Source organism: Rousettus aegyptiacus, unplaced genomic scaffold (genome assembly GCF_014176215.1).
Source record: "Rousettus aegyptiacus isolate mRouAeg1 unplaced genomic scaffold, mRouAeg1.p scaffold_m13_p_11, whole genome shotgun sequence".
NCBI classification, from domain to species: Eukaryota; Metazoa; Chordata; class Mammalia; order Chiroptera; family Pteropodidae; genus Rousettus; species Rousettus aegyptiacus.
The window spans coordinates 20,888,438-20,915,766 of NW_023416286.1; the positions used below are offsets into that span (position 1 = coordinate 20,888,438).

Sequence of the window (27,329 nt, forward strand, 5' to 3'; positions counted from 1 at the left end):
GCCTTAAACAGGGGAATGTTTTATCGCTGTGCTCCTTGATTAATTACAACTTAAGTATAACTTTTGTTACCTACATGTGAAATTCAAATTATAATTAATATTAATAGGTGTACACAAACATGACTTGATCTACCGCTTAACAAAAGCAAACAAGAAAATAATAAAAGTCTCCTATTTTATTCATTTTTCCCCTTCTTTTTTACCTTGTGGTAAAACTTTAAGGTAATTTCTTCTGACATTCAGTTCTCGTAGAGATTTCAATTGACCTATCTGCTGGGGCAAGGCTGTGATCTCGTTGCAGCTGACATCCTGCATCAAAAGCAAAGAGAGAAATAATAAATGCCTTTTCCCAGGAAATCAAGCACTTCATGTGAAATCCCCATAAGGAATTTAAAGAGGACAACTACATAGGTAGACTTTCATATTGGTCTCCAGGTTCCTAGCCAGGTAAGGCTATGTTCGGGGGAGAAAAGAAAAGTTCCATGATTTAAACATTCTCTGAAAAAAGGGAAAAGGAAAAAGGAAGGACGTTGGAATTGTTGAGTCGCTCCCTTACCAGCCTCTTGGCCTGCCGCTTTCAGGTGCTTCAATCTTATTCAACCCTCAGAGGAAACCCACGAGGCAGTATAACTAGCCTGATGGTTCCAGATCAGAAAAGCGAGGCTCAAAAAAGCAAAGTCGCTCATCCAAGGTTTCCAAGTGCCAGAGTTAATACTTGGCACGAATTATCAGCGCGTTGTTCAGCCACTGTCACATAGAACCTCCACACAGATGAGAACACATTCTACTTCACTAAATGCTCATATTTTACAGTGAAAAACTATAAATGTCTGCATTATTTGGGTGCACTGTTTTGTTAAAATGGATGTCTTACCGGAGGGCTGGAAACCTTGGACCCGAATACCTTTACATACATTTTACAAGCAATACTGTGTGTGGGGTGTGCAGACTGTGTCTGCTTTGCTTTGGAAGGCTACTACTCTACTCCATTAATCGTTGATTGGGACCACTTCTTGACATGCGTGAAATGACATTTTTAGTATTATATATCCTTATTATCTCCCCTAATCCCATTCTTCCTCTTGGCTCTGGTAGCTCTGACCTGCTCTCTGCCCCCTCACCTCAGCCACTCCTTCCTTCAGTCTAGCCCAGCATTATCTCTCACCTATACACTGTACTGGTCTCCAGCTGCTTTCCATGCATCATTCTCCTCAGGCCCATCCTTCCCAGAGTGAAAATTTACACAGTGTAAATTTCACTATGTCATTTATCAGCTTAAAAATTTGAAACAGTTCCTCAGGAACTATACGCCAAAGTCCCAAACTGCAGGCAGCAAGGCCCGGCTCTACAGTGCTGCCTACTTTTCCAGTGCCATCTCTCCGAATGCCCTCCCTCCCTTCCATCCTATACTCAATCCACGTTACTGCTGCTTGCAGTTCTCAGTGTGTGCCAAGCCATTTCGCAGTCTCAAAACTTTTTCAGGCTCTTTTCCTGCCTGGTATGTCATTCCCCAGCATTGTTCTCTTGTCCCACCTACTAATCTTTTAAGACTTAATTCAAGCCTCACTTCCTCCTTGAAACCTTTCTTGAGGCTTCTGCCACCTCTTCTGCTCCAACAGAGAAACCTGAACACTTTTACTTTGTGGTCCTATAGAAAGTCACTTACTGTACTCATCTGCTCAAATGTCTCCTTTCTCCAATAAGCCTGTATGCTCCTAGATGGAAGAGACCATGTCTTATTCACTTTGTTTTCCTGGTGTCGAGCAGAATGCCAGGTGTGAAATAAGGGATCAATAAATATTGGATGAAGTCCATTACTGCTGATGTCCAGGATGCTGCAGTTTATTCCGTCCCATGGCTGGGACCACAGGATGTGCCAAATCTCTTGCAGGTCTTGCTTGGTATTGTAGAAACACATATATTTGGGCTATGAATGATCCCAGTGAGATCAAGTCCTTAAATATTTCACATCACTATTGAACTTGCAAAAATTATCCCTTTTACTGCCCCTGTTAGAAGGTAGCAAAGCCTTATTTCAGAAATCAGTTCCACATTCACTCAGATAAGACAAACTCGCCATTATACCGATTGCCCTCACATGGAGGCTATACAGAACACAGTGGATTGCTGCCCTCTAATCTCATCTAAACATCCTCAAGTGACCTGCCAATCTGTCAAGATCATGAGTATTCTAAATGAATATCACTAGATGAAGAGTAATAATATCGAAGAGGAATTTTCACTTAAAAGGCTAACCTTATAATCAGCACTTTGTTCTGCTTCTGTAGGTATGCTTGCCGCATAGGCCGTAGGGCAGGAAGACCTCGGAATTAACTAAAGACTCATCTTCCCTTTTGCTTCTTCTGTCTAAATACCAATTGTAACTGCCTGTAACCCATAGTAATTCCTACACTCTGTAACCGCCTGAGGACAAATTAACCAATCGGCCTATGCCAAATAAACCCTATTTAAGCAAAGTTGCAACTGAGCTCTGGGCCCAGATCTTCAGAGCACCAGCTCCTCTGGGACCACCGGCATAACAAACCTAAGTTCTCCAACTCTCCAAGTGATGCTTGGTTTCTCGAAGGTCTGACTGCAACATTTCGGCAACAATATTACTCCTATCAAAGGGACTGAAGATGCTATCTGTAAAGACTGAGGGCACACCATACAATTAGCCCACCATACTGTTCTATACTCAGCTGTGTGTCTGGGGGTGGGGGTGGGGGTGGCATGTGATGGATTAAGAACGCTAGGTGTTCAATGGCATCTCCTCCAAGCTGGCTGTTGCTGCATTGCTCCTGGTGTAGAAAAGTCACACATTTTATGAAAAACATCCCTAGCGTTAAAACAAAACAAACAAAAAAACGACCCACGAGCACATCTGTAGAGACATAAAGGTCTAAGGAAGTAATTATAGAATTAGGAGGTCCAGAGATTTGTTCAGTTGCTTTTAGTCCCTCACTGAGTCAGTAAATTACTCTGCCTTTCTAAATATACTTCTATATATGAGAAGGGAAAAGTAAAATGCCTCCTTTTCCCAATTCCTGTGGCATTTGATCAGCCACAGGAATAACCAAATCCTTTCAACGAAAGCTTAATCTTTCTTTGCCTTAACCAAATTACAAATAAGCATAAGGTACCATATTCCATTCTTTTCTAAAAGAGTCCTAACACAAATGTTACACAGAGATATATGAAATTAAATCATTCTATTGGACTTGCAAAGTCACACTGGTGATGAGGGAATAATTAGAATTATTTTCTATCTTGAGAGAATTTATATTATCAACAACTAAAATAAGTTTTTATAAGTCTGTGAGTGACAGTATGAGAAAGACTCTTTGCAGTTCTTGAGAATCACAGATTTTCAGTGTGAAACCGACAAAAAGAAGTTTCAAGGACATAAATTTTCAAAACATGCTTCTCTTAAAAAAAAAAAGGAGAGGGAGGAGGGAAGCAAGATGACATATGTAGGCAGCATTTTTGCAGCATGAAATCTCGTGAGATTTTTGTCCAATTTTTTCCTGCGTACTTCATCTTACACTTGTTAATAGTGTTACCCTCTGGTTAGCCAGAATTTAGGGTAAGCTGTTTCTCTAAATATAACGTGATTTTTCCAACATATATTTCTAACATAATGGCTTTATCAAAGAAGAGCAATTTCCCTCAGTTGTATTTAAATGCTTATTTACCAGTAGGGAAATGGTTACTCAATTTACTTTTTTTTTTTTTTTAAAGAACCTCACATAATGGTAAAAACAAGTTTTTCCCTCTGACTTACAAGACAGGACATTTGTAGACAATGAGAAACACAAAATCCAATTGTCCATTCACATTTTGAAAGTTATATGGTGAAGGTCAAATTATTTTAATAACACTCTGCTATCAATTACTTCCTGTCCTACAAAGTTTAAGGGAAGAATGCCCAGGCAGATCTAGCATACAAGTGAGATAGACTTCACTATTATGTAATCAATAGTGTAGAAAACTGCACAAAACTTTATTCTATCCCAGTTATTAAATTTAAGAGGTTATAAATTTCATCACAAAAATAAAACCCTTAGGTAATTATGTCTTAAAATTAGCTGGGAACGAGGAGCAAGAAAGAGAGGATAGTGGTCTAGATGCTTTGGGATAAGATATTTCCGTGCAGAAAATGTAAAAGCAATATTCCTGGAATGCTATGGTTCTCTAGAACATGTCTGGCCACGGTTAGCCCAAGATAAGATGGGGTACTTTTTTTTTCCAGTTCATTAAAGAAAATAAGATTTAGGGGGGAAAAACACTAATGCATCACACTTCTGCAATTAATTAGAATTTTACCAAGATATGAATTCCAGATTCAGAATAGTCAAATGAATTCCTTCTGAATTATCTATTAGCCCTAAGCTATGTTTTAGAGAAAGAAAATTATTCCAAGCTTCAGTGAAACAAAATTACCATATATTTAGTGTTACAAGGCCACAAATATACAGGTAGAATCATCGTAAACATGTTATAAATATTTTCTAATTTCATTATTTTTGACACAGATAGTAACAAATACTAAAACTTAAGTTTTTTATGGATCAGCCAGTTCGATTTTGTCATTTCCATAAAAAACAAAATAGAGACTTTTAATTATGACTTAAAACTTATTTTCCACTGGTTTAATAAAAATGCTTTTAAGTAACTAAAAGAAAAACTTTAGAAGTTAAGATTCTCATTTCATCAGAGCCTTTCTAGGCAGTAAAAGAAGTCTCTAGAGTGTTAAATGCCCGTTGGAAATTGATACATTTTTGCTGACTAAGTGTTTGTTGCTAACTTACCTTTAGGATGCAAAAATGACAAGGATTTAAAACATCAGAGTAAATTCTGAGATTATTAATAGGTAATAATAGTAGGTAATGCTTACTTCCAGAAAATAAGGTAAAAAAGAGCAGAAGTGTTTCTTAAGGTGTGACCTCTAATGAAAACCAACATAAATACTGTTATCAAGATGATCTCTTTAGAGAAGATTTTCAGTGAAGCCAGGGCATACTGTGGAAGCGCACACGGTATTCCCATGAGCTACCTTGGTCTGCCTCTCAGGTTATAAAAAACTTGGTGTGGTTATACTATTGGTTAAGCCATATTTTGGTAAAAACTCTAGCTCTTTTTTTAATTGGAGGAAAAATAAGTGTTCTGACAGAAAATGTAAACTATTACCACTGGCCTCCCATGATGTGCCCATGTCCTGTTTTTGGAAATCTCTTTTGTATGAATCACTGTGTAACTTTAGGTAAATGTCTTAACCTCTCTGTGCCTATGTAAAAATAAAAGGAGAAATTAAATAATTCTAATTTTATTCCAATGTTAGGAAAATTCATTAACCACATCAGAAAGATAATTGACTTAGGAATAATGTCAATTTTGATTTCAGTAAGATTTAGAAAAAATATGTTTTCCCTAATTTTTTTTTAAATTGAGAAAAATCAGTGTGTTCATTTGAACATCAAACTTTTTCAAGCAAGCTTTAGTATAATAGATTATTACCTTTCAAGACACTGTCTCTTTCCAGTTTAAAACTATTTCACACCCTTCCATACACTCAAAACACATGCTCCACCCCACTGTTCTTCAACGGACAGACAGAAATGGAGCAACAGGAGGGATCCTGAACAAGCCATGGGTTTTCAATCGTCCCACAGAAACCAGAGCAGTTAGCAGGCCTCTCCATAAACTACAAATGAATGAATGACCATGGCAGACATGAATTGCATCTCTATTACCTACCTCGGAGAGTGGAATGTGAGGCATAAAAATAATGAAGAAGGGATTTTTCCTCGGAAGCTGCTCAGTAAATCCTGTGCCTATAATCTGTATTTGAATTCAAATTCTCCACACCACCAAACATTTCATGAAAAGGGAATAAAAAATAGTGTGTCTAATTAGGGCCGGGAAATGCACTTGCCAATCAATTATTACTTGAGTTAGGCCCTGTGAGCTCTTTTGGCAGTAAAAGCAAGTTTCTGAATCAGTACATTGAGTTCTCATACATGAAGGCAAGACCTAGAAGACACAATTTTCACATGAATTGGGAGAGGGCAGAACTGAGAAAAACCAAAAAAGAAACAGACCATCTCTGGATATCAGCATGGCAGCATGCACAGAGAACCAATGAAAAAACTCCTAAACCTCTGGCAAATCCCCTATAATGTTCTCAAATTTACTGTGTTCTAACTTGGTGTGTCTGTCTACATCGCTGTCTGTATTATAACATATGGCATTTGTACAGCATCTTTTACCATATACTTAGCAGATCTTATCCTTCAGGCATGATTTGACAGCAGAAGAACCATGTTTTCAATATGTTAACATGTTTTAATGAGTAAAATGAGGTTTAGTCACTATAAGAGAAGTCTGCTGACCGCCCCCCCCCCCCGGCTAGCTGTGTGGCTCAGTGAGGAAACTGTCAGACAGAGACTGCCCATTGGTACACACCCTACTTCTCCAACTTTCTGATTCACTTTGCGCTGTTTATGGCCTGCCACAACATTAATGGGAAAAGCACTACAAGTTGAACCCAGGAAAGCGAAAGAAGGAAACCATGGCCCTCCTCCAGGAGAGGCTTACAGTCCAGAGGAGGACACCATGAGCAGAGCAGCTGTATTGTGCTGTAGGAAGGGTGGGGACTTTCATCAGACAAACCTGGTTTTCACCTCAGCTCCACCACTTAACAGCCCCACACTTTTGGGTAATTCTGCAACTCGAACTTGTCTGTAAAATGTAGATATGATAGCTAGCTACCTTGCTGGGTTAATGTCAAGATTATATGAAATTACACGTCATGCACCTAGCAGACTGTCTGGCATATAGTAGGAGCACAGTAAAAGGGAGTGCTTTCTCTCCTCCTATTATAGAAAGCACACACAGATACACAGATTTACAAGGCAACATGTACAAATGGCCACTCAAAGTGGCCAAGAAGGTCAGAAAGTACTAGATCATTCCCATCGGTAATAACTCTGGAGGGGCCAGCTCCATAGAGCTAAGAATATATAAATTCTCCCAGTATCTCTTGTGGATTCAAGAAAAAGACATTTCAGTAGTGTTTCTAAATGGCTTCTTCATGGAACAAGAAAAACCTCTTTTCAATATTTCCTGCACAACCTATGGCAGGACAAGCCAATCACTGAATGGCAATGTTCTTTGTTTTAAGATTCTTAGATAACTGTGATGTATTTAAGAAAGTAAGATATTTTTTTCCAACTCCAACTTCTCTCAAAAATCAGAAAGGACAATTCCTTTCTTGTAGATGGCTACAATGTTTTTGTGTTTGTGTTTACTTTTTAAGCAAATGATGACTTTGGAATGCTCCACTCATACTTGGAAAAAAAAAATAGTTTACAACTCAATTTAGGATACTCTGAATCTAAGATGAAAATTTTAAGAATATTTCTTACAGAATACTTAAAAAATACTAAGCCTAATAAGCGGAAAGATTTTATCAGCATTTAGGTGGTTTAAGGTACTCTGAATGCTTGGGGAGTTCCCATTTTTAAGTTTGGTTACTAAGTAACCATAGAACAGAAGGCTCCCAAGGCAATTCTAGACTTAGTTTAGGCTCCCAGGGGAATTTTTTCCCCAACTGATAGCTAAAATCATGTGACATGGCTACCTATAATAACATTACTATTTTAAGCAAAAAGATGAAAGATAAGAACAGACAGGAAACGAATCTTTTTTTAGTCTGTGACCTTAAACAAGGTCACTTGCCTCTTGTAGTTAAATAATGGTAACTTATTGAATTTTTACCAACCTCACAAATAAACCCAAAGGTCACGCTTGCTTACACACAGATTTCAGTAGAATGGAAAGTGCCCTGTCCAGTAGGGTGGCCACTAGCCACATGTCACTACTAAGCATGAGAAGCATGGCCAGTCCAATCTGTGATGTGCAGTCAGTGTGGATACAAACTGGACTTCAAAGGCTTAGTACAAAAAATATATATATAAAATATAAAAATTTTATATTCTATATATGTTAACATAATATCTTGGCTACCTTTGGTTAAAATACATTTTTTAAATTAATTCCACTTGATTTTATATATTTTCTTAATGTAGCTACCAGTACAATTAAAATTACATTTGCTGCTTACATTATCTTTCCATTGGACAGTGGTAGGTGAGGCTGTTTCAACTTAAGTTACGAGTCAGCTACACCGGCGTGACATTTGGCACATTGCTCATGGTCTCTCTGCCTCGGGTTTTGTCATTTGTAACATGTCAAGACTTTGGATTAGATGCTTTTAAAACCCCTAAGGCTGTAACATTCTAGGACTCAAGGGTTCAACAGTTATTGCTGGTAGAGAAAAGACACAAGGACTAGTTGGTGACAGTGCTGTACGTGACGAGGCACGGCAGCCTTGGTTAGAGCAGGGCTCCAGACAAGGTGCTTAGACAAGCTCAGGGCATCGCTTACAGCCACCCATAATCTCATGTGTCCTTGTAGGAGGCAGTGCTGTTCTACTTCCTCTGCCAGCCTGGCAGCTGACAATAGTATTTGAGGAAAGCTCTGCTCGAGTGTGGGGCCGGCTCCAGGGCCCAGCACATGTGCCGCCAATTAACAGATGAGCTGGTCTGTAGTTCTAGCGGCACAGCTGATGGATGGCATGCTGTGGGCTTAAGCCCAGGGCGCGGAGGGACAGAAACACATTCCGCTGCCAAAAGTTTCCAGAAAACTGACCTCACAGTGTTCCATCCATATGCAGGAGCCCAAGAAGAAAAAACCAGCTTGTAATTCATATTGTGTTTGCGAGGCCCAATCCAGACTTTAGCAAACTAGAATTGTGTGATTTATAGGACTCTTAAAAGAAGTTTTCTAAAAAAGCATATAACTATCAGTTTCATTCAAAGCATTATTCTGTGTTTGTTTTATGGAACCAGTTAAAATGATACCTTCTGAACTGACTTGGACTGCAAGATAGAGGTCCCCCAACCCAGCACAGTAATAGGGAATCCTAACTGTCCCAAGACACCTTCATAGCCCACTTTCTACCATTTGAAAGCAGCATTCAGCAAACACTTTGGGGTGTCTATCATGTGCCGGGCACTAGGATACAAGAGCAAGTTAGATATAGTTCCTATTCTTAAGCATTTTTCAAGGTATGGTGGGGGAGGCTGGTGTGAGGAACACCAAGTAAGGTGGCAAATGTGACTGAAAACTTGACGGGGAGTATAGGGTGTTTGCCTTAGGAGCACCTAACTCAGGGTAGGAGGATCTGCAAAGGCTTTTTGGAGAATGTGAGATCTAAGTTGTCTATGAACTGACCAAGAGAAGAGGAAGAAGAAATAGTCCATGTGTAAAGAGTGATGCTTTCAAAAGGCCAGAAGTGAAAACGGACAAGGTGTGTCCCCAGAAGGTTGGAACCCAGAGGGTGAAGGGGACAGGGACAAGAGATGAACCTGAAGGGGGAAGCACGGCCCAGACCATGGGGGGCCTCAAATGCCCTATGAGGGAGGCGATGGTGACCTAAATCCAAGGCAGTGGCCACGAGGATGGGGCACCCGGCCGCATTCTATCCAGCCTCAGCGGGATTAAACTGCTTCTCACTCTTCAAGCATGCCATGCAGTCCCAGGCTGTCTCGTCTTTGCACAACCTATCCCTTCTTCTCCCGTCCCTGCTGTCTTTTTTCCATATAGAAAATCCCACATAGACTAATGCAAGGAGCCTCTCAAGTGTCTCTTCCCTTACGACTTTTCCCAACCCCAAGACTGAATCAATCATTCCCTGCTCCATGACCATACTTCTTGTAATAGAGACTTCGGGTGGAGGGGACCCAAATTAATAACTATTTCTTTCAGAATTGCGCCCCTCTGTGGTAGCTGAGCAGCCACGTCTGAGCAATGTGATCATGTCATGTGTCGGGCATCGCTGACTGAGTCAGGAGAGAACATCAGACTTAGGTCTTGCCTCTCTTGCTTAGAAACCAGGGCTGAGACCTGCTAGCAGGCCCCTGCTAAATGCTTTAGCTGGGAGGACATTTAAACTTGGGATCTGTGAGCTAGGCAACATCTTCACTGCAGACAGAAACAGAGAAAACTCATAGAAACAAACCATGGCCATGGTTCTTGACAACTTTCCAGTGCCTTGTTCTAGTCACTCATGATCCCTGATCAATGTCCTGATAATGAGTGATGTGAAGACCCCCGCATCTCTATAATCAATCACGACTCTTGGTGTAAGCGAGCTAGAATGGGTTTCAGATACTGCTATCACATAAGTACTGAAAAAAGGCACTTTTTATAATTCGAATGCTTTTACACAGCAATTACTCATTTCTATACCAAAGTGAAAATTGATACATATGTGACATGGGTGCTGTTGCTCTCCTAGCCAATTCTGCCGACATGACTAAGTGATCACAGCATTCACAAGCCATCACTGCAGTATTCCAGGTAGCCTCAAAGAACTTAACAGGAGTTGACACACAAAAGTAAAACTACCGACAATCAATGTTCCAGGCTGGCATCTACTTTAAAGATGGTACTGTGTCATTTTTATGGTTGTAATCATAATATTCAGCTCTATGCTTAACACATGGTCGGTATAAAATAATACTTGCTTAGAGAATCAATTATGACTGTTATGATTTAACCTGATTGTTCATTCTTACCTCTACATTCACCCATTGTAGCTCAATGGAACTCTAGAAAGGATTTATTCTTTCCCATTGTACGAAACAAAAGTAAGTAATTAAATCGATAGTGAAAAAGCTGAAATATAGTAGTGCATTCCAGCCTCAGGCACACACAGTCCATCTCTACCTATCTATAACTTCTTTTTATCCCTGGGGATATGGTCACATTTTAAAATTACATTAATTCGGGACATGGTTACTCAAATACTTAATAGAATCAGAGAACTCCGTTCTTTCTGTCTTGCGACTTTAGTATATACATTCATAAAGTGGGGTCTACTAACATGTGTAGATTATTTTTCCAGTTTATCCATAATTATTACAAACATATACAGTGTGGGAAAAAAAATGACCTAGTACTGTATGACAACCTGTAAACTTCAGGAACTGTAAAGCCTGTGAATTTCAAGAAGTATAAACTACAGGAAACCTGCAAAATTCAGGAACTGTGTTACAGCTAAGCCAAGATTGTTCCTCCCCCTCCTTAATGTTTTTATCATATATACCCCTCCAACAATACAGCCTCCTCATCCAACTGTAGCAAAAAGTCTTTCTGACAACAGTGATAAGCTATGAATAGTAAACAAACAAAAAAGAGCATCTTAAAAATCAGTAACATACCAACTCCATTAACTGTTTGAGCTGACCTATCTCTTCTGGCAGTGATCCAAGTTTGTTGTTACTTGCGATTAAGACTTTGAGAGGCAGACCACACAGGCAGGCGGGCAGGGCGGACAGCTGATTTCGACTGCAAAGACAATACAACAAGAGCACACGTAAACATAGAGACCACTCCATACTATTTGTGAACATGTTTTTTAACAAGCAAGATGAGAGAAGTGAGCGAAGAAGACATTTTACGAATATAAAAATTCAATAGTTTCTGTATGTGTAATAACTCAAATCCCGAGTGAATATATATTTTATAAAAAGAGAGGCATAGGCAGTTCTGAGGGAAACAACTTTCCCAGCAGAAGGGACTCCTGCAGAAGCTGAGCCCACGGCCAACCAGGAGACAGATGGGCAACGCACCCTGCACCACCAACAGCAACAGGAAGTTGAGGCCAACTGCTCTCTTCCTAATAATGTGAGCAGGAAATTCCACGAGGACCAGCATGTGAAGGCATCATCTCATCCATTTTAATAGTGACAGAGAGATCATCTTCCTGCAAAGCACAAAACCACTAGCCAACTTTCAACGTTTTGAGCCTCTGTAGCTAAACTCTATTTAGTTATCTGTGAGGGAGCTCATTCAAAAGTGAAAGTAAAGTTGGCCTTTCAGCAAAAGTGAAGCTGGAGCTTAGAGGGGTTGCAGTTTCACAGAGAAGCCAGCGAAGTCTGAGTCCAGGTCCCACCTCAGCTCTGCACTAAGAGGTTCTCTACTCAGAGTCTCTGAACTTTCTATCATCATTGCTGAGTTTTCTGAGAGAAAAGAAAATATTAAATCAAATCTATGAATCACCCACATGGTAATGTCAGCCACTTGGAAATGCAGATTGAAACCGTTCCCAGTTTTGCTACCTTAATGTAGGCATCTAGTCAGATCCGCAGGTATTGAACTGGGAGAGCCATTTATCATGCCACTTAAGCAATGCAATGAAGGCTCTGCTCATTCAGAAAAGATTGTATGGTATTAATCATACCGGAATTCTTCCAGGGTGGGTACTAATTCAAAATAAAGTAAACCTTAAGCTTCGAAAGCATTTATGGTTTCTTTGATGGGGACGAGGGCTATTTATACTAAAGGCTGCGGATAGAACAGCTATTTATTTATGTCCCATACATTCCTCTATTTACACTGTAGTTAATCACCAGTAGACAAATAAGATGACAAGACTTTAGTCATAACACTCCATAGACGTGGGGGCACATTTCTTCTATTCATCCATCTGTTCTCTCAGCCTCTACTTTATATAATTTATCACAGGATGTTCCCATATTACTTGCAATTTCCCCAATAGAAAAAAGAGATGCACATGCACACAAAAACCCATTAGCTCTCCAGCAAATATTTATTTATAAAGGAGAGGAGAGACTGTTCTCTTTTATCCTTTACCCACATCAGCAGCCTGAGCTTTTTGAAGCCGCTCATCTGGCAACAATTTTTCTCAAGCAAATAAGGGCCTCAGGCCACAACCCACTATCCTACCCCCTACTTGTCTCCTGAGAACCTCTGTGCTATAAAAAGGCCCTTTGCGAAAAGAATGTTTAAAAATAAAGCCAAATAATGTCCGATAAGGTACTAGCCAACATTTATCTTCACATCTAGCCAGCAAACCACATAGGAAAACAAAATTTTCATCAAAAAAAAAAAATTTAACTCACTCATTACAAAAAAGTAAATTAGTGGGAGGAAAGGGCCGCTTACTCAGCAGTGGAAATTAGATTCGGTCATGGCGACCTGAGAATTCCTGCCATCACAGAGTTGAGCCCACCCGGCATCTCCTGTGAGTCTCTCTGCCCAGTCTCGGTGACGATGGCGCACGGAGGAATGAGCAGGTTCAGGAAGGCAGTGGGCTTTGACCAGACCGTGGTTACTGCTAATGCTTGTCTTCCACCTTTCTCAGTTGAATGACTTGACTCCCTATTAGATTTGCCTATTTCCTCATTCCAAGGTGAAACAAGGCGGCTCCACATACTATGGACAGTTTTGATAGCCTAAGTTTGCAGGATAAATTTCTCTTGGTTTCAAGTACCTCTATCCCTCACACTTAACCTAATTCTTTAAGGAATTCACAAATCAAGCTACTTTTGTATGATTTACTCTTAGAGAGTCTTTTTTTTTCATGCATTTTGACTACAGCACTTATTAATATCCATGTTTTCAGACAGCATTTCACATAATTTATTATTGGCTTATCAGGAAGTCATTTTCCTCAAAGTATATGATGATAAAAATATGCTATATTCTTACATGTAATTTTATTATTACGGCATCATATGCATCTTTTATTCTACTGAAATATATCTTTTTTGTATGCATATGGGGTCACTTAATAATGAAACATGGAACTCACTTGACAGAAAATAATTTATAGGAAGATTTTTATAATAGATTGACTTTTACTTAATTGGTAAAAAGGTCACCAACAGTGGAATTATAAGACCTGGTTTCAAATCTCATCTCTGCCAGAAATCTTCTCTACAACCACAGATAAATCATTTAACCTCTTTGGCTTTGTCGTCCATAACACATACATAATACTCCTTACTACCTACGTATCATGACACATGAGATTATGGATGCAAAAGTGTTCAGCCCAAAACTAAATCCATATATAAAGATTAAACCAAACTTAACCACTAAAGCAGCAAAGTGTTAGGGAGGTGACCAAAAAAAAGCATATGTGTGCTTAGCTAGGTCTTAGTTATTTTATTTCCTAATTGCTAAAATTTCAGTCACTTTTAAAATATGGTTTCATATTTCACTTCTTGAAACATATTGATTAAAGAAAATAAAAAGACAGTTACTCTAAGACATGCTGAGTAGAACAAGGCTATAAAATTTCGGGTCAAAACAAACCATGTAATGATTTCCAGTCTGGAGAACCAAGACTGGACCATTTAATCACACGAATTGACTGTTTTCTCTCCCAACTTCCCTAACTCTAGGATCTTACCATTTCTCTGGGAAACCATGAATACCTAGAGATCGCCATCTCTATTTATTACTTGGTTTCCAAAAAGTAACAGAAATAATTATGTGAAATCATTAACCATCACAGATTAAGAAAGTGTCACAGCATATATCCAACGGGCCACAAAGAAAGCAGAGCAGGTTTCCTGGCATGGGTGCCCCTGGCCACTCACCATACCTGAGTCTCAGCCAGGGAGGGGAAGTAACAAATACGTAGGACTTATTGTTTGTTTGAATAGCATTGTCTGTAAACAGCAAATATTACTGTAACCAAGTAAGTTTCCTTTTTCACAGGATACCTTGCCTGTGTTTTTGTGTTCTTTTTGCATAACCTATCCTCCTTTCGCTAAAGGCAAAGCAACTTTTTTTCTGTTTTGCATATGACAGTCGACTGCTAATTGTCTTCATGCACACACAACAATGAACAATATCTATAGAAAACCATTTCCTTTTCCTGCTCGGTCCATTTTGAAAAACCCACCATAGCAAAATTATCTCACCCTCGGTTCCCTTTTATCACTAGCCCTCCCCCTTCATTCTCACCATCATTATATGTTTGAGACAATTACCAACAACAAAACGTTGCTTTAAGTTGCCTGGTGATATTTTGGTCGACTTTAATTTTGTTAACATAAAAATTATGTTTTATAATTTTAATATTTTAGACAAAATTATTCATCTTGAATGAGATTATATATACGCATAAAATCTGGGAATCCATGTTTAAATCTAACTTTGAAGGCAGTTATGCTACCTACAACTTCAGAATGACAATCATTTGGAAATTTAAAATGTTTCAAAACTAGAAACACTGAATCATCATTTCACAACTGGGTCTTGAACACTGTATCAATCCGTCCCTCACAGACATAAAGGCCATGTTCTGAGAAAAAGAGAACTGAAAGAAAAGCATAAAGCGAGTGTCTGAAGCAGCTCAGAATGGAGGCACGTTGCTGCCCTGGCTGCTCCGCCGTGCATTTTCACTGTGCATTTTCACTGTGCATACCTGCACCATATTTGGCTACTGCGACTGAACTGATTTCCCACAGTAACAGCCTATCAGTCTCCACTGGAGCATAAAAAAAATCTTTCTTAAAATATTCCAGTTTTACACCCCTAACAGTCAGCAACCACCATTACCAATGTCTGTAATTAGATTTCAAAGTGCTGTTATTGGTAACTTGTCTCTTCTCAGTTATTTCCTCTCCCTTTTTTTTCTAAAGAGTTTTTCCACTCTAAAAGGACAAAGCTCTAAAAACTATTACTTTCAATTTCCTGTATAATATTTATTATGTCCTTCCTTCATTCTAAAATGGAGCTAATGGTTCAAAAACAAGAACTGTTGGATGTTTAAAGAGAACTCAGTATCTGATACTACCAAGAATATTAATTTGCCAACCCCCTCCTGAAGCAACAATATGGGTTTGGGGTTTTAAGCACTAACACTGTAGATCCCTGAGCCTTGTGTCCTAAAAAATACTATTGTGCAAAACATAGTTGCTGGCCCATAGGAAAACCATCACTAAATGGCTAGGAAGGATGTACTGGCACTGAAGATAATCCCCCACCCTCCCCCCCTGACTTTTGGAGCCATGTTGTAAGTAAAAAAGACTGTAGCTGCTGTCACCAGGAAGGTACACCTACCTTATCCACCTTCTGCTTAATGCCACTCCACCAAAGACATGAAATTATATATTTTTTACTTTAACACTTTTTTTCCACAAAAAAAGGATACTGATACTGACTTAAATGGTAACAGGCTACTCAGATCAACTTTTACCCAGAGACACTGAGTTAATAAAAAATATGTAATAAAAATTAAGATGCCTGAACATTATTGTTCATCATTTGAAGATGTGTGCCTCTCCACCTATTTCTATGAATTTTTGAATGTGTTATATAGATGGACATGCATGAGTGTAAGTCTATATACATCCTCTTTTTTCCCACTTATCCTTCCAAGGAAATGAGCTTTCAGAGAGCTTCTATGTAACTTGACAGCCACTGATAACTCAGTTCCACTTAACTGCTCGAATACTTCCACAAATCAGTAGCACAGTCTCTTTAGTAACAACGCTTTAGTAAAATCTACTGACTTTACTCAAATACCAGACCTTTGCCAATGTTTTTCTTAACCCATACTGGAATATGTATGACATGCCACAAAATTTGATTCAACAAATTCAACGAGCATTTCTTAGATAGTTCTTACATATAAGGCACTCTGTTAGGCACTTATACAACTATAATTTTATTTATATTCATAACAAACTTGTAATATAAGCATTAAACTCCCTACTTTTCAGATACAAAAACTGATATTATTCGGAGAATTTAAATAACTTACTCCAAGTTGCCTAGCTATGAGTCACTCTGTATTAAGGTTTGAATCCAGGTGAGTCAGGCTTCAGATCAAAGTCTATGATGTTCCCTTAACACAACACAGCCTCTTCTCACTTACTTTAGAATAAAAAGTGAAGGTAAACCAGGAAACCAGTAAGAGGGCACTGAAATCCAAACAGGGGGCAATGAAATGCTAAACTTGTAGTTCAATGATTGATTTATATAAAGAAAGATAGAGAAAAGGGTCAAAGATCATTTCTGATATTTCAAATTGGAGTACTAGAGAAAAACAGTAGGAGCATGGACAGGAACAAGAATCCAAGATACGCTAATTTGTGAAAGAAGAAAATCACTTAGTTTAGCACATGTTGAATTTTGAAGAGTCAAGAGACATTTAAGAGAAACTGAATTTAAGGTTGACCTTTGAGGAATTCAGCATTAAGGCACAGGAAGAGAAAGAATTTCCAAGCACCGGAATAGAGAAGAAACAGAAAAGTGAGTAGAAAATCATGTGACCAAAGACAAGGAAGGATGGTCCTATGGTATCATATACTGAAAGGAAGCCAATTATTTTCTATAGTTACTCCACTCAACAACCTATTCACTAAGCTCTGAGAAAATACGAAATGTATATGAAGCCTAAAACTTAACCCCTAACAAGAGTAGGCAACACCTCTCTGAGCTGATACCGCCTACATCCTGCTTGAACATTGGTTATATATTTTTAAAATGTAGTAGCAGCAGAAATTTCCTTCTTGGTTTTTCAAATTTAAGATTAAAATATTAGTGACTCCTAATGAATAAAGAAAGTGAGACTTCCTTTATGTATCTTATCATGTAAGGTGAAAGAAAGAATTCTTGACTCATCCTAATAACTCCAAAGAAGTGTCTGCAGACTTTGGGCGCCACTGTCAAATGCTCAAAGCTGCCTCTGCCACAGACCCCAGACTACTCTCTCCTCTTGGTACTGAGGTCACAGTGGTATCTCACTGAGACTGATGTATGAGAAAGGCTACCACTTGTAAGTTTACTAAAATTCCCTGCAGATCAGCTGTCCAAATTATTGGTCAAACAGTAAATGCACTACTTTCAAAGCACACTTGCTACCTTCTCAGTCCTCCACCCACCACACACAGACACAGGATCTGGAAGGAGTTTTACAATTTACACTGAAAAGCAATGCTTATTATTTCCTTCTACATATGGTCTCATTCAAATACTTCAAGAAACTATAATTCTTGCATGAAGTGATATAAATTAAACCATTGGGCATATGAGGAAAATTGTAAATGATTTTGAATGGGCAAAACCATTGCTGGGGGTCCTGTCTAGCACACCCTTCCAGATTATCTCTGCCTTTCACTGTCTTTAAATTATTTTTACAGCTCTTTAAATTGTAGAAAACTAGTATTACTAAAAACCATTTTTTTTCTACAGAAACACAGATCAACTGTGATGAGTGAAGCAGACCTGCAACTGATTATTGCTCTCTGGATACTGACCAGTTCTGCAACTATTTATAAATTCACTTTAACAAGCCTACCAGGGTGCACGCGTGCATGCATGCATGTGTGTGCGTGTGTGTGTGATTCTCCTTTAAAGACGTTATAACATCTAACTGGTTCCTTCATTAATTAATGAGTTAAATGCAATATTTGACATGTTCATTTTACATTTGTATTAGAGTCATGAGTTTACCGTTCTTTAAAGAATTAACCTTTCATAGGTAATTCATTTTATCATAGGGACTTTAGTATTTCAAGAATGAAATCTCAGAGCAGAAATTTAAAGACTCAGCTTCTTGAGACTTTCGATCAAAGATCTTCTTCTCTTCAATACATAATACAGAGCTCTCGGAAAGTCTGAAAACATCCTCCCGCCCCCTATAAGAAAAGTTCAATCCTACAAAGAAAGGGACGCCAAAAAAACCTAGAGCAAATGTCACAAAAAATTAACAAATGTTAAATCTGACTAATGGGAGTGATTGATATATTCTTTGTGCTTTTCGGTACTTAATTTTTCTCAAAATAAATTACATTCACTATTGTGATTGACAGATAAGTAATAATAAACAATGTGTATATGTGTCTGTGTATGTGCGTATTTTTTTTTTTTTTAGGGTGTTAGATAAAAAATAAATCAGCCTGGATGGCAGCCCTGTGCAACACACTTTATACTTTATTGTTTCCTGTGCCTATCTGTTTTCTACTTATATTTCAACTTATCTTTCAATACATTCAGTTCATCTAGATTACTTGGCCTCTGAATATGACATTATTAAGGGGCATTCTTTTTAATCTCATCCTTTTTTTAGACATGAAGTCAGTTCCTGGAGAATTCCTTGGGTAATAAACATTCTTCCAAATCAGCTTTTACAAATTGGTGTTTGGAAAAGCACTATCCTAGGGCATGGTAACAGGCAGAACCTCACACGAAAAAGAAAAAAGAGTCCCATGTTGCTTAGAGAGTCGCAACACTGATTAGCACAATAAATGAACATTTTTTTTTAAAGCATATCTATTAACATCCAACAGAATATTTTTCCACAGAATTTGTTTTGAGGAAATAGCATTCTACTTACTCTTTAACCTATCCAATGGCATCACTAAGGTTAGAAATAAATAAACAATGTTTCTCTTATGGAGTCTGGCAGATGAGTTTTCTCCAGAGCTATTATTCTCGATTCATGAACAGATGAATTAATCACTGAGTAGAACGGATCAGTTTTCCTAAATTATTTTCACATACCTTTTTGCTATGGCTTGCCAGTTGCCAAATGTAGTATCAGAAAACACTGCCTGATTTCTTGAGGTTAGGTAGATAAATTGAGATTAATAGATAACACAGTTCCAAATAATCCAACTCTAATATTGACCAACCCATCTTTGTTATTTGGATCTTACTGTTTAAAGAGATTATATCATTCTATTTGTCCTGATCGTCCATCTGGTCCAAGAGTGTAAAAGGTGTTCTGAGAAATGACAGGAGACGAAAAAAATGCCTTACAGAATAAACTGTTCTTGTCACAATCATCCCTTTTGACTCCTGAACATCCACCCAATCCCTTGACTCTTTTAAGATAAAGAACCACAGAATATGTATTTATTCTTGACTTAATAGCTCTTCCCTGGAAAAAACTGCTATTTGAAATTCTTGGCTACATTGTTTTATCAAGATTTTCCCTCCCTGACTTTTCAGAGCACAAGCATTCCTTTCAGTCGTAGGATTATATTTTAAACATCATATTCTACAATTTCCCTGCCACTACAGCAAAGCATGCATGTTTTATTACTTTTGAAAATGAAGTAACATATTTTGATCTGGATTGTGAAGATGAGAAAACCAAACTGTGTCTCTTTTCTCAAAAGTAACTGTCATTATGTGTCCAGTTACTGTTAATTGTTGCTAATAAGCAAATGAAAACACCAAGAGAACCAGAGTGATGCCCCGGCTTGGCCATTATGTCCCCAGACTGTAGAAAGCCTACTTGCCTAAAGCCCTAATTCCATGTGGCCTTTAATTTAAGGCACCAGGAAGGATTGGAGGATGCTGACGAAACAGAAAAGACAGAGCTCGACAAAGAAAGAATTAAAAATTACAAAATTCTCACAAACTCTCATTTAATGAGTCAAAGGCTTTAAGACTAGTTCTCATCCAGTTTGAGAATAAAATAACTAAAACAAGTCAGAAATTTAGTACCAAGTGAAAGTTTGTTTTTAGCAAACCAACAAAATACACTATTATAAGAGTAAGAGAGTACATAAAATTTCACTTACAAGTTAAAATGTATAGTTCCTGTGCTTTATAATCCACCCAATAAGAGCCTTCAATTAAGGAATCCCATGGTACCATAATTTTCCTGCATTCAAAAAATTACTGTACTTTCACTCTTGATATATTTAAAGGCATTCTTGTACTTGAAAATGACCCCAAATGTAAAGAAATGAGAACTATAAAAGCGATAAAGAAATGTGAGAAATAGAATGAGAGGTCTCACATATAAACAATATGTCTTTAAATACAGAAAAACAGACACACAGACCAATGGATAAAATTGAGTCCAGAATTAAATCCTCATATATATGGGTAAATAATTTTTAACAAAGGAACCAAAAATATACAGTGAAGAAAGAAAAGCCTCTTCAATAAATAGTGCTGGGAAAACTGGAAAACCACATTCAAAAGAATGAAATTAGACTGCTATCTGTCACCACATACCAAAATTAACTCAAACTGGATCAAAGACCTGGATATAAGATCTGACACAATAAATTGCATACAAGAAAACACAGGTATTAAACTCATGGACCTTGGATTCAGAGACGACTTTATGAATCTGACCTCAAAGGCAAGGAAAGTAGAAGCAAAAATAAATGAATGGAACTATATCAAACTAAAAAGTTTCTGCACGGCAAAAGAAATCGGCAACCAAAAAAGGGTCAACCAACTGAATATATGTGCGAACAATGCCTCTGATAAGGGCCTACTATCCAAAATATATAAAAAGCTCAACTTAACAATAAAAAAACCCCAAACAATCCAATTAAAAAATGGACAGAGGACCTGAACAGACACTTTTCCTAAGAAGACATACAAATGGCCAACAGACATAATGAACAGATACTTGACTTCACTGGCTATTAGGGAAAGCAAATCAAAACCACAATGAGATACTATCTCATACCTGTTAGAATGGCTATTATCAACAGGACAAGTAATAACAAGTGTTGGAGGGTTTTTAGGGAAAAAGAAACTGTCATAACTGCTGCTAGAATGTAAATTGGTACAGCCACTATGGAAAACAGTATGGAGGTTCCTCAAAAAACTAAGAATAGAATTACCATATGACCCAGTAATCCCTTGTCTGAGTATTTACCTAAAAAACTTGAACACATTTATCCACAGAGATATATGCACCCCAGTGTTCGCTGTAGCATTATTCATGTGGCCAAGACATAGAAAGAACCTAAGTCCACATCAAGAGATGACAGGATAAAGAAGAGGTGGTACATACATACGATGGAACATTACTCAGTCATGAGGTAAAACACTGCCATTTGTGACAACATGAACAGATACTGCGATTACCATTCTAAGTGAAATAAGTCAGACAGAAAAAGTTGAGAACCATATGATTTCACTCATATGTGGGATAAACACTAAAAGTAACAAACAAACATGATATATAAACAGAGACTCATGGACACAGACAGTGGATTAGTGGTTACCAGAGGGAAGTGAGGGAAGGTGGAGGTAGATAGCAGAAAGGGGGTAGAATATTCGGTGACAGAAGGAAATTTAACTTTGGGTGGTGAATGCACAGTGTAATATACACATGGCATATTATTGGATTGTCTACTTGAAACCTATCTGATTTATTAACCAATGTTACTCCAATAATTTTAATTTTAAAAAATCAAGGTAAAAATCAAGGTAAAAAGGTTGATCTAAAATAAAGTATAGAAATAACATATAAAATTTGGAGAAGAATGCTTGCAGTTTAAGCTTTCTATATATGCTATTACTTTTAGAAGGATGAGAAAGATATTTTTTACCTACAGAACTTTAGACTTCTGCAAGTCAAATGTTTATATTAATAATTTATAGGAAATCTTTCTACTAAAAGCATAAACATACAATGACTAACTTCTAAAAGAGGAAGAAAATATTAGAATAAAAAAAGCTCAGTATGTTCAATGGAAGGTAGGAAAGGGCAGAGAAAAAGACAATCTTGATAAAATACAAAATAAGGAAAATAGAAATTCACATTCATAAGTAATCACATCAAATGTAAATGGCTTAAACTCACTATCATAAGGATGATCAGATGTTTTTAAAAATAATCTGTCTATACTCTATTTGGAGACATACCTAAAACTTAAGGTTGAAAGATTAATTTTAAAGGGGTAGAAAACGATAAATGAGGGCAAAAATGATTAAAAGCTAAGATATAAGTATTAATTTCATATAGGATGGACTGTAACTCAAGAAAAGCATTTAAGGGATAAAGTGAATCACTATACAACAAGAAAACCTGAAATTTGCCAGAAAGACATGCAATTTTGAACTTGGCCTCAAAATACCTGGTCTATAACTTGGTCTTAAAATATATACATTAAAAACTGATGGAATTACAGGGAAAATCCAACAAGTCCACGATCATCTTATTTTGCTTAACATATATTTCTCAGTAACTGATATACACTAAGCAGACACAAAATATGTTATGGTAGAGAGGACGTGGGCTCCTAAATTTTAGTTATCCTAAATGGATTTACTAGAACCTAACATATAACACTTATAGAGTATACAGTCTTCAAAAATATGTGGAATATTCATAAAACTAACTATGTGTAAGCTATAAAGCAAATCTCAATGAATTTAAAGATCAAAATAGAAAATATCCTCTAAACACAACACGATTAAATTCAAAATCAATTTTAAAAGATAACTTTAAAAATCTATTCTATGGAAAACTTATGGTTCAAAAAATACTGAAAATTCAAAGATTTATGATTGATTTTAAAAAATATTACATATCACAACTTTTAGGGGTCAGCTAAAGCACCATGTAGAGGACAATCTTTGTCCTCAAATACATTTATAAAAAATAAAAATAACTAAAAATTAATGACCTAAATGTCCCAAACTCTAGAAGTTAGAAAAAGAATATATAAAAAAATAGAAGGAAATGTGATGAATAAAACTTGTATTATATATATATAATCAGAAATTAATGAAATAGAAAATAAAGTCTCAAAAAAGATGGTCACTAACATTAAATGTTAATTTTTTTAAAAAAAATACACCATTAAAACAAACTTCTGAAAAACTGAATAGAAGAAAAAATGCAAAAATTTACAATATTAGGAATTAAAAAGAGGAACCAACTATAGATATAGCAGATATTTTTAAAATTACAAAAGCCTTCCCTTATTTAAAATTTTGTTGGTCTCCTGGAAAATTTTCTAACTATTTTTATGATTATGTGACTGTCCTAAGGGGCAGGGAATGCAATGGAGCACAGTGTTAAACAAGATAACAAAACTGAAAGTGCTAAACAGACTATAAAGTGTCAAGAAATTAATTCCACTAATGTCTATTATTCTTATTTATGAAGCAGTGCAGCCTAGGGATAAATCGCTTTGCTATTTCCTACTTAAAGGTTGTTGAAGGGCTCAAATATGATTGATTATTCCAAAATCCCACACCTTCTTTCACATGTTCATGTTCTGTTTTTCTTTCCTTCCCTCTTCTCATCTACAGTAATTGTTATGAGCCTTGGTAAGCTACAATGCTGTTAGAGGAAATAAAGGAAGTTGATTATTGATGAAATGGAAATGTTTCAAAGGGCTTTTGTCTTGTCTAGTTAGAAAATAAATGTAATTTGCATAAATGTAATTGAGGCTTGCAGAAAAAACTTCTAGAATTACTGAAAATCAAAAAAAAATTATATATATATACACACAATAAATTAGAAGTAGGTCTTCACCCCACTTTCAGAAAGCAGACCTGTAGCACTAAGATCTTGAAAACTCTTTTAAGATTAGAAGCAGAACTGAAAACAAAACCAACACATCCGACAGCGGTCTAACTATCAAAGCCATAATATCCCTTTTGTGTTTCTCTTCTTTTTTTCAATAGAAACACTGATCTAAAACAACATCTGTGATCAGGTGATGTGTATAATGGAAAAATCCTCTTAGGAAGCTTTGCCAAGTATGGGCTATACTAAAAAGGAATTTCTTACCAAATGGAATTTGGTAAGAAATATCCTATTATTAACTCATTCACATTTCATAAAACCCATCAGCTACCAATGCCAATGGATACAATTTTACAGGCACAATAATTCATAAACACATTAAAATTTTAAAGATATTTAATATGTAAATACATTAAAATTTATAGGTTCCACCTTGAAAACAAATGCCCAGGGAGCACACTAGAAAAGGCAAGGCATAAACTATGTGCTGCTGCTCACACAGTGGGTGACCCTGATGGTCACTGCCAACTCTAATATTCTACAAAAATATTTTCAAATTTAGGATACTTCCAAATACCTGTGTTTTGGTGTTTTCCTGCTGACCTGTCACTTCACAAGACACAATCTAGCTACCAAAATATATAAAATATTCTCATTTTCCCTTTGAATGAAGTAAAATTTTCATAAAAAGATGCAGGATTTACAGGTTTATCTTGAACTGAACAAAACTCTTCACCTTTTCCAGTTTAGGAAGACAACATCAATTTTATCAGTTTTCAGAAAGAAGAAACGCTATCTTACAATTGAGACTTTTTCAGAAATGCCAGTGCAAGGACACTTAGGGACAATATTAACATTTTTAGAAACAATTAAAATTAATTTGTGTTCACAACAAAAATACATAAAATCTGCATTTTAAGGCAACTCTAGCTTGCAGGATGCTTCTTCTAATCCTTCCAACAGAAAGCAATATTGAGGATTAAAGATTATTTCTCAGAATGATCCCTACCCCCAGGAATGTGGGGATACAGGTTATACAACCATCAGGAAGTTGGTTCTTCCTGCACATTGTTTAGCAGCCAAAATGAATGCCAGGCTTCAGAAAAAGCAACCAAAACAGATTCCTTTTTATGATGTGATAACATATCGTTCAAGAGGCTTTCCCCTTCTTTATTGGCAACTCCTCATAATCTACTACTAGTAGGTTGGGAGGGATAGGGAATTCTAAAGAATAAACCAGTTCCTGGCTCTGTACGTTTCACCCACCAAAAGTAAAATCATTCACCAAGAGTTCTGAAAGCAATATGATCAAAGGCTGTAAAGATTTTTTTTTTTGGAGCTTCTATTCTTGAATCTTTCTGTGAGATGAAACTTTAAAGCTAAGATCTCTATTCTTAGATTCATAACACCCTTATGATTGCCAAGAGTTTTGCTAGTCTAAGTTAGTCTGTTTTCCTAAGGTACATTTTCTTCACGAGTCATCAACAACAACCTCTCCAACATCTTAAAATAGATTTTAAACTTTGTGAGGCTTTCCTGTGTAACTCAGGTTAAGTGTGTTTGTTCCTATATAGGAACAAGTCTTGCTTAATCATTTTTATTGTTCTTGGCCACATTTCTTGGATTAAGCCCCTTTATAACAGGAAGAGACACAGTGGACCATATACTAAACTAACATACACTATTGTTGCAGACACCAAGAAACGAAGATTAAAAGCCCAGATCCTTCAAACACAGGCTACATAAACAGGAATAAATTAATATTTTCCACAAACATGACATTTCTATCACTTAAGTGTTTTTAACAGCATGTAACAGTGAAGATTTTTTTCACATGTGCTAATAAAACTCATCTCTAGTCTAAGACAGAAATTGGGTTCCTGGCAAGAAGCAGCCTTTTGACATTTAAAGATAACATCACTGAGAGATCCTGTCAGCCAAGAAGGTAGGTAGGCAGTGATATATCCCCATCACCACCACCATCATCTTCGTTATCATCATTATCACCATCAACATCAAATATTTATGACTGTTTACTCTGCTGGAGTACCTAACATATCCCAGAGGGTGTAATCAATTTTAAATGTTTCCAATAAATTCAAAGTAGCTTCATATGGCATCTCTTCTACTTTGAAACATACAAAATTAGGAATTTCTACATGAAATTTATTAAAAAGAGAAAGAATTTAAAACAGTGAGACCATGTTTAGTTTTAATCGGAAACATGAAATCTATGAAAATATGAAAAGCAGCTTCTCTGCACTATTTTACCTAACAATTTTTTATTTCTAGTTAATAGAAATGAGGGAAAATTATAAGTACTACAGAAAAGAAAGTGTTTTCTGGTACTTATTCCTAAAATCTAATGAACTTCTCTATTTGTTCAAGCTCTTTCAGAATGTACTATATTTGATTAGTCTACCTTAAGTGTTTGCTCAAAAATAATTTATAGTATTTAATTTTCTGAAATTTATACAGACTTCCCCATTTTATCTAAGTTAGTGATAATGTAATGATTTGACAACTTCTGTCTAGAATATGAGCTTTTTCTTTGACATAATATCCCATTAACAACTAGTACAGAAAATAAATTATATTGAAGGCAACCCAGAAGTTCTTCTACAAGGCAGTATGTTTGCAATATCCTGAGTTCCATGTTTTGTTTTTGTTTTTGTTTTTGTTTTTTTTTCAAGTGAATGGATTGGCAGCCTCTCCTCCAAAGGCCAACAGGCAACAGAAGTCCCCCATGCTTCTTCATCACACCCGAGAAAAAATACATTTATTTTGTTGACTTAATTTTCATGAGGGGTAGAAAAGATATGAAAAAGCCACAATGACTGATTTTGGTCATTGCGAACGAGACATAATGTCATGATCACACACAAGCACAATATTCTAAATTCCACCTGGCTATAGGCTTAGGGGTGGCTGGGAGTGGGGTGGTAGTTTGAGAACAGGAAGAACTCACACAGACACCACTATCATGTGGATATTACTCAACATCTTAGAAGACTTGCAATTTAATTAGATGCCATTGGTATTTTCTAGTAATTATTACATATTTGACAATAAACATATATAATAATCGCCTACTATTTCATAAGCTACAAGTAAATCTTTTAGACGAATATAAGAGTTCCCCTCAAATCACTCCTAAACAGAGAAATTACTCAATTACTCCATTTCCTAGAAGACA

The 27,329-nt window shown here is 36.8% G+C and overlaps 1 protein-coding gene across 5 annotated transcripts in view; it reads right to left on the reverse strand.

Moving 5' to 3' along the window:
• The window catches only part of LRCH1 (leucine rich repeats and calponin homology domain containing 1), a 180,032-nt gene that overhangs the window by 60,738 nt on the left and 91,965 nt on the right, over window positions 1–27,329 (reverse strand). For all 5 annotated transcript variants that reach the window (XM_016142295.2, XM_016142297.2, XM_036228603.1 and 2 more), the window contains exons 3-4: window positions 11,289–11,415; window positions 204–309 (exon numbers count right to left, since the gene is read on the reverse strand). In XM_016142295.2, the coding sequence (XP_015997781.1) occupies window positions 204–309; window positions 11,289–11,415 (233 nt within the window). The remainder of the gene's footprint in view (window positions 1–203; window positions 310–11,288; window positions 11,416–27,329) is intronic.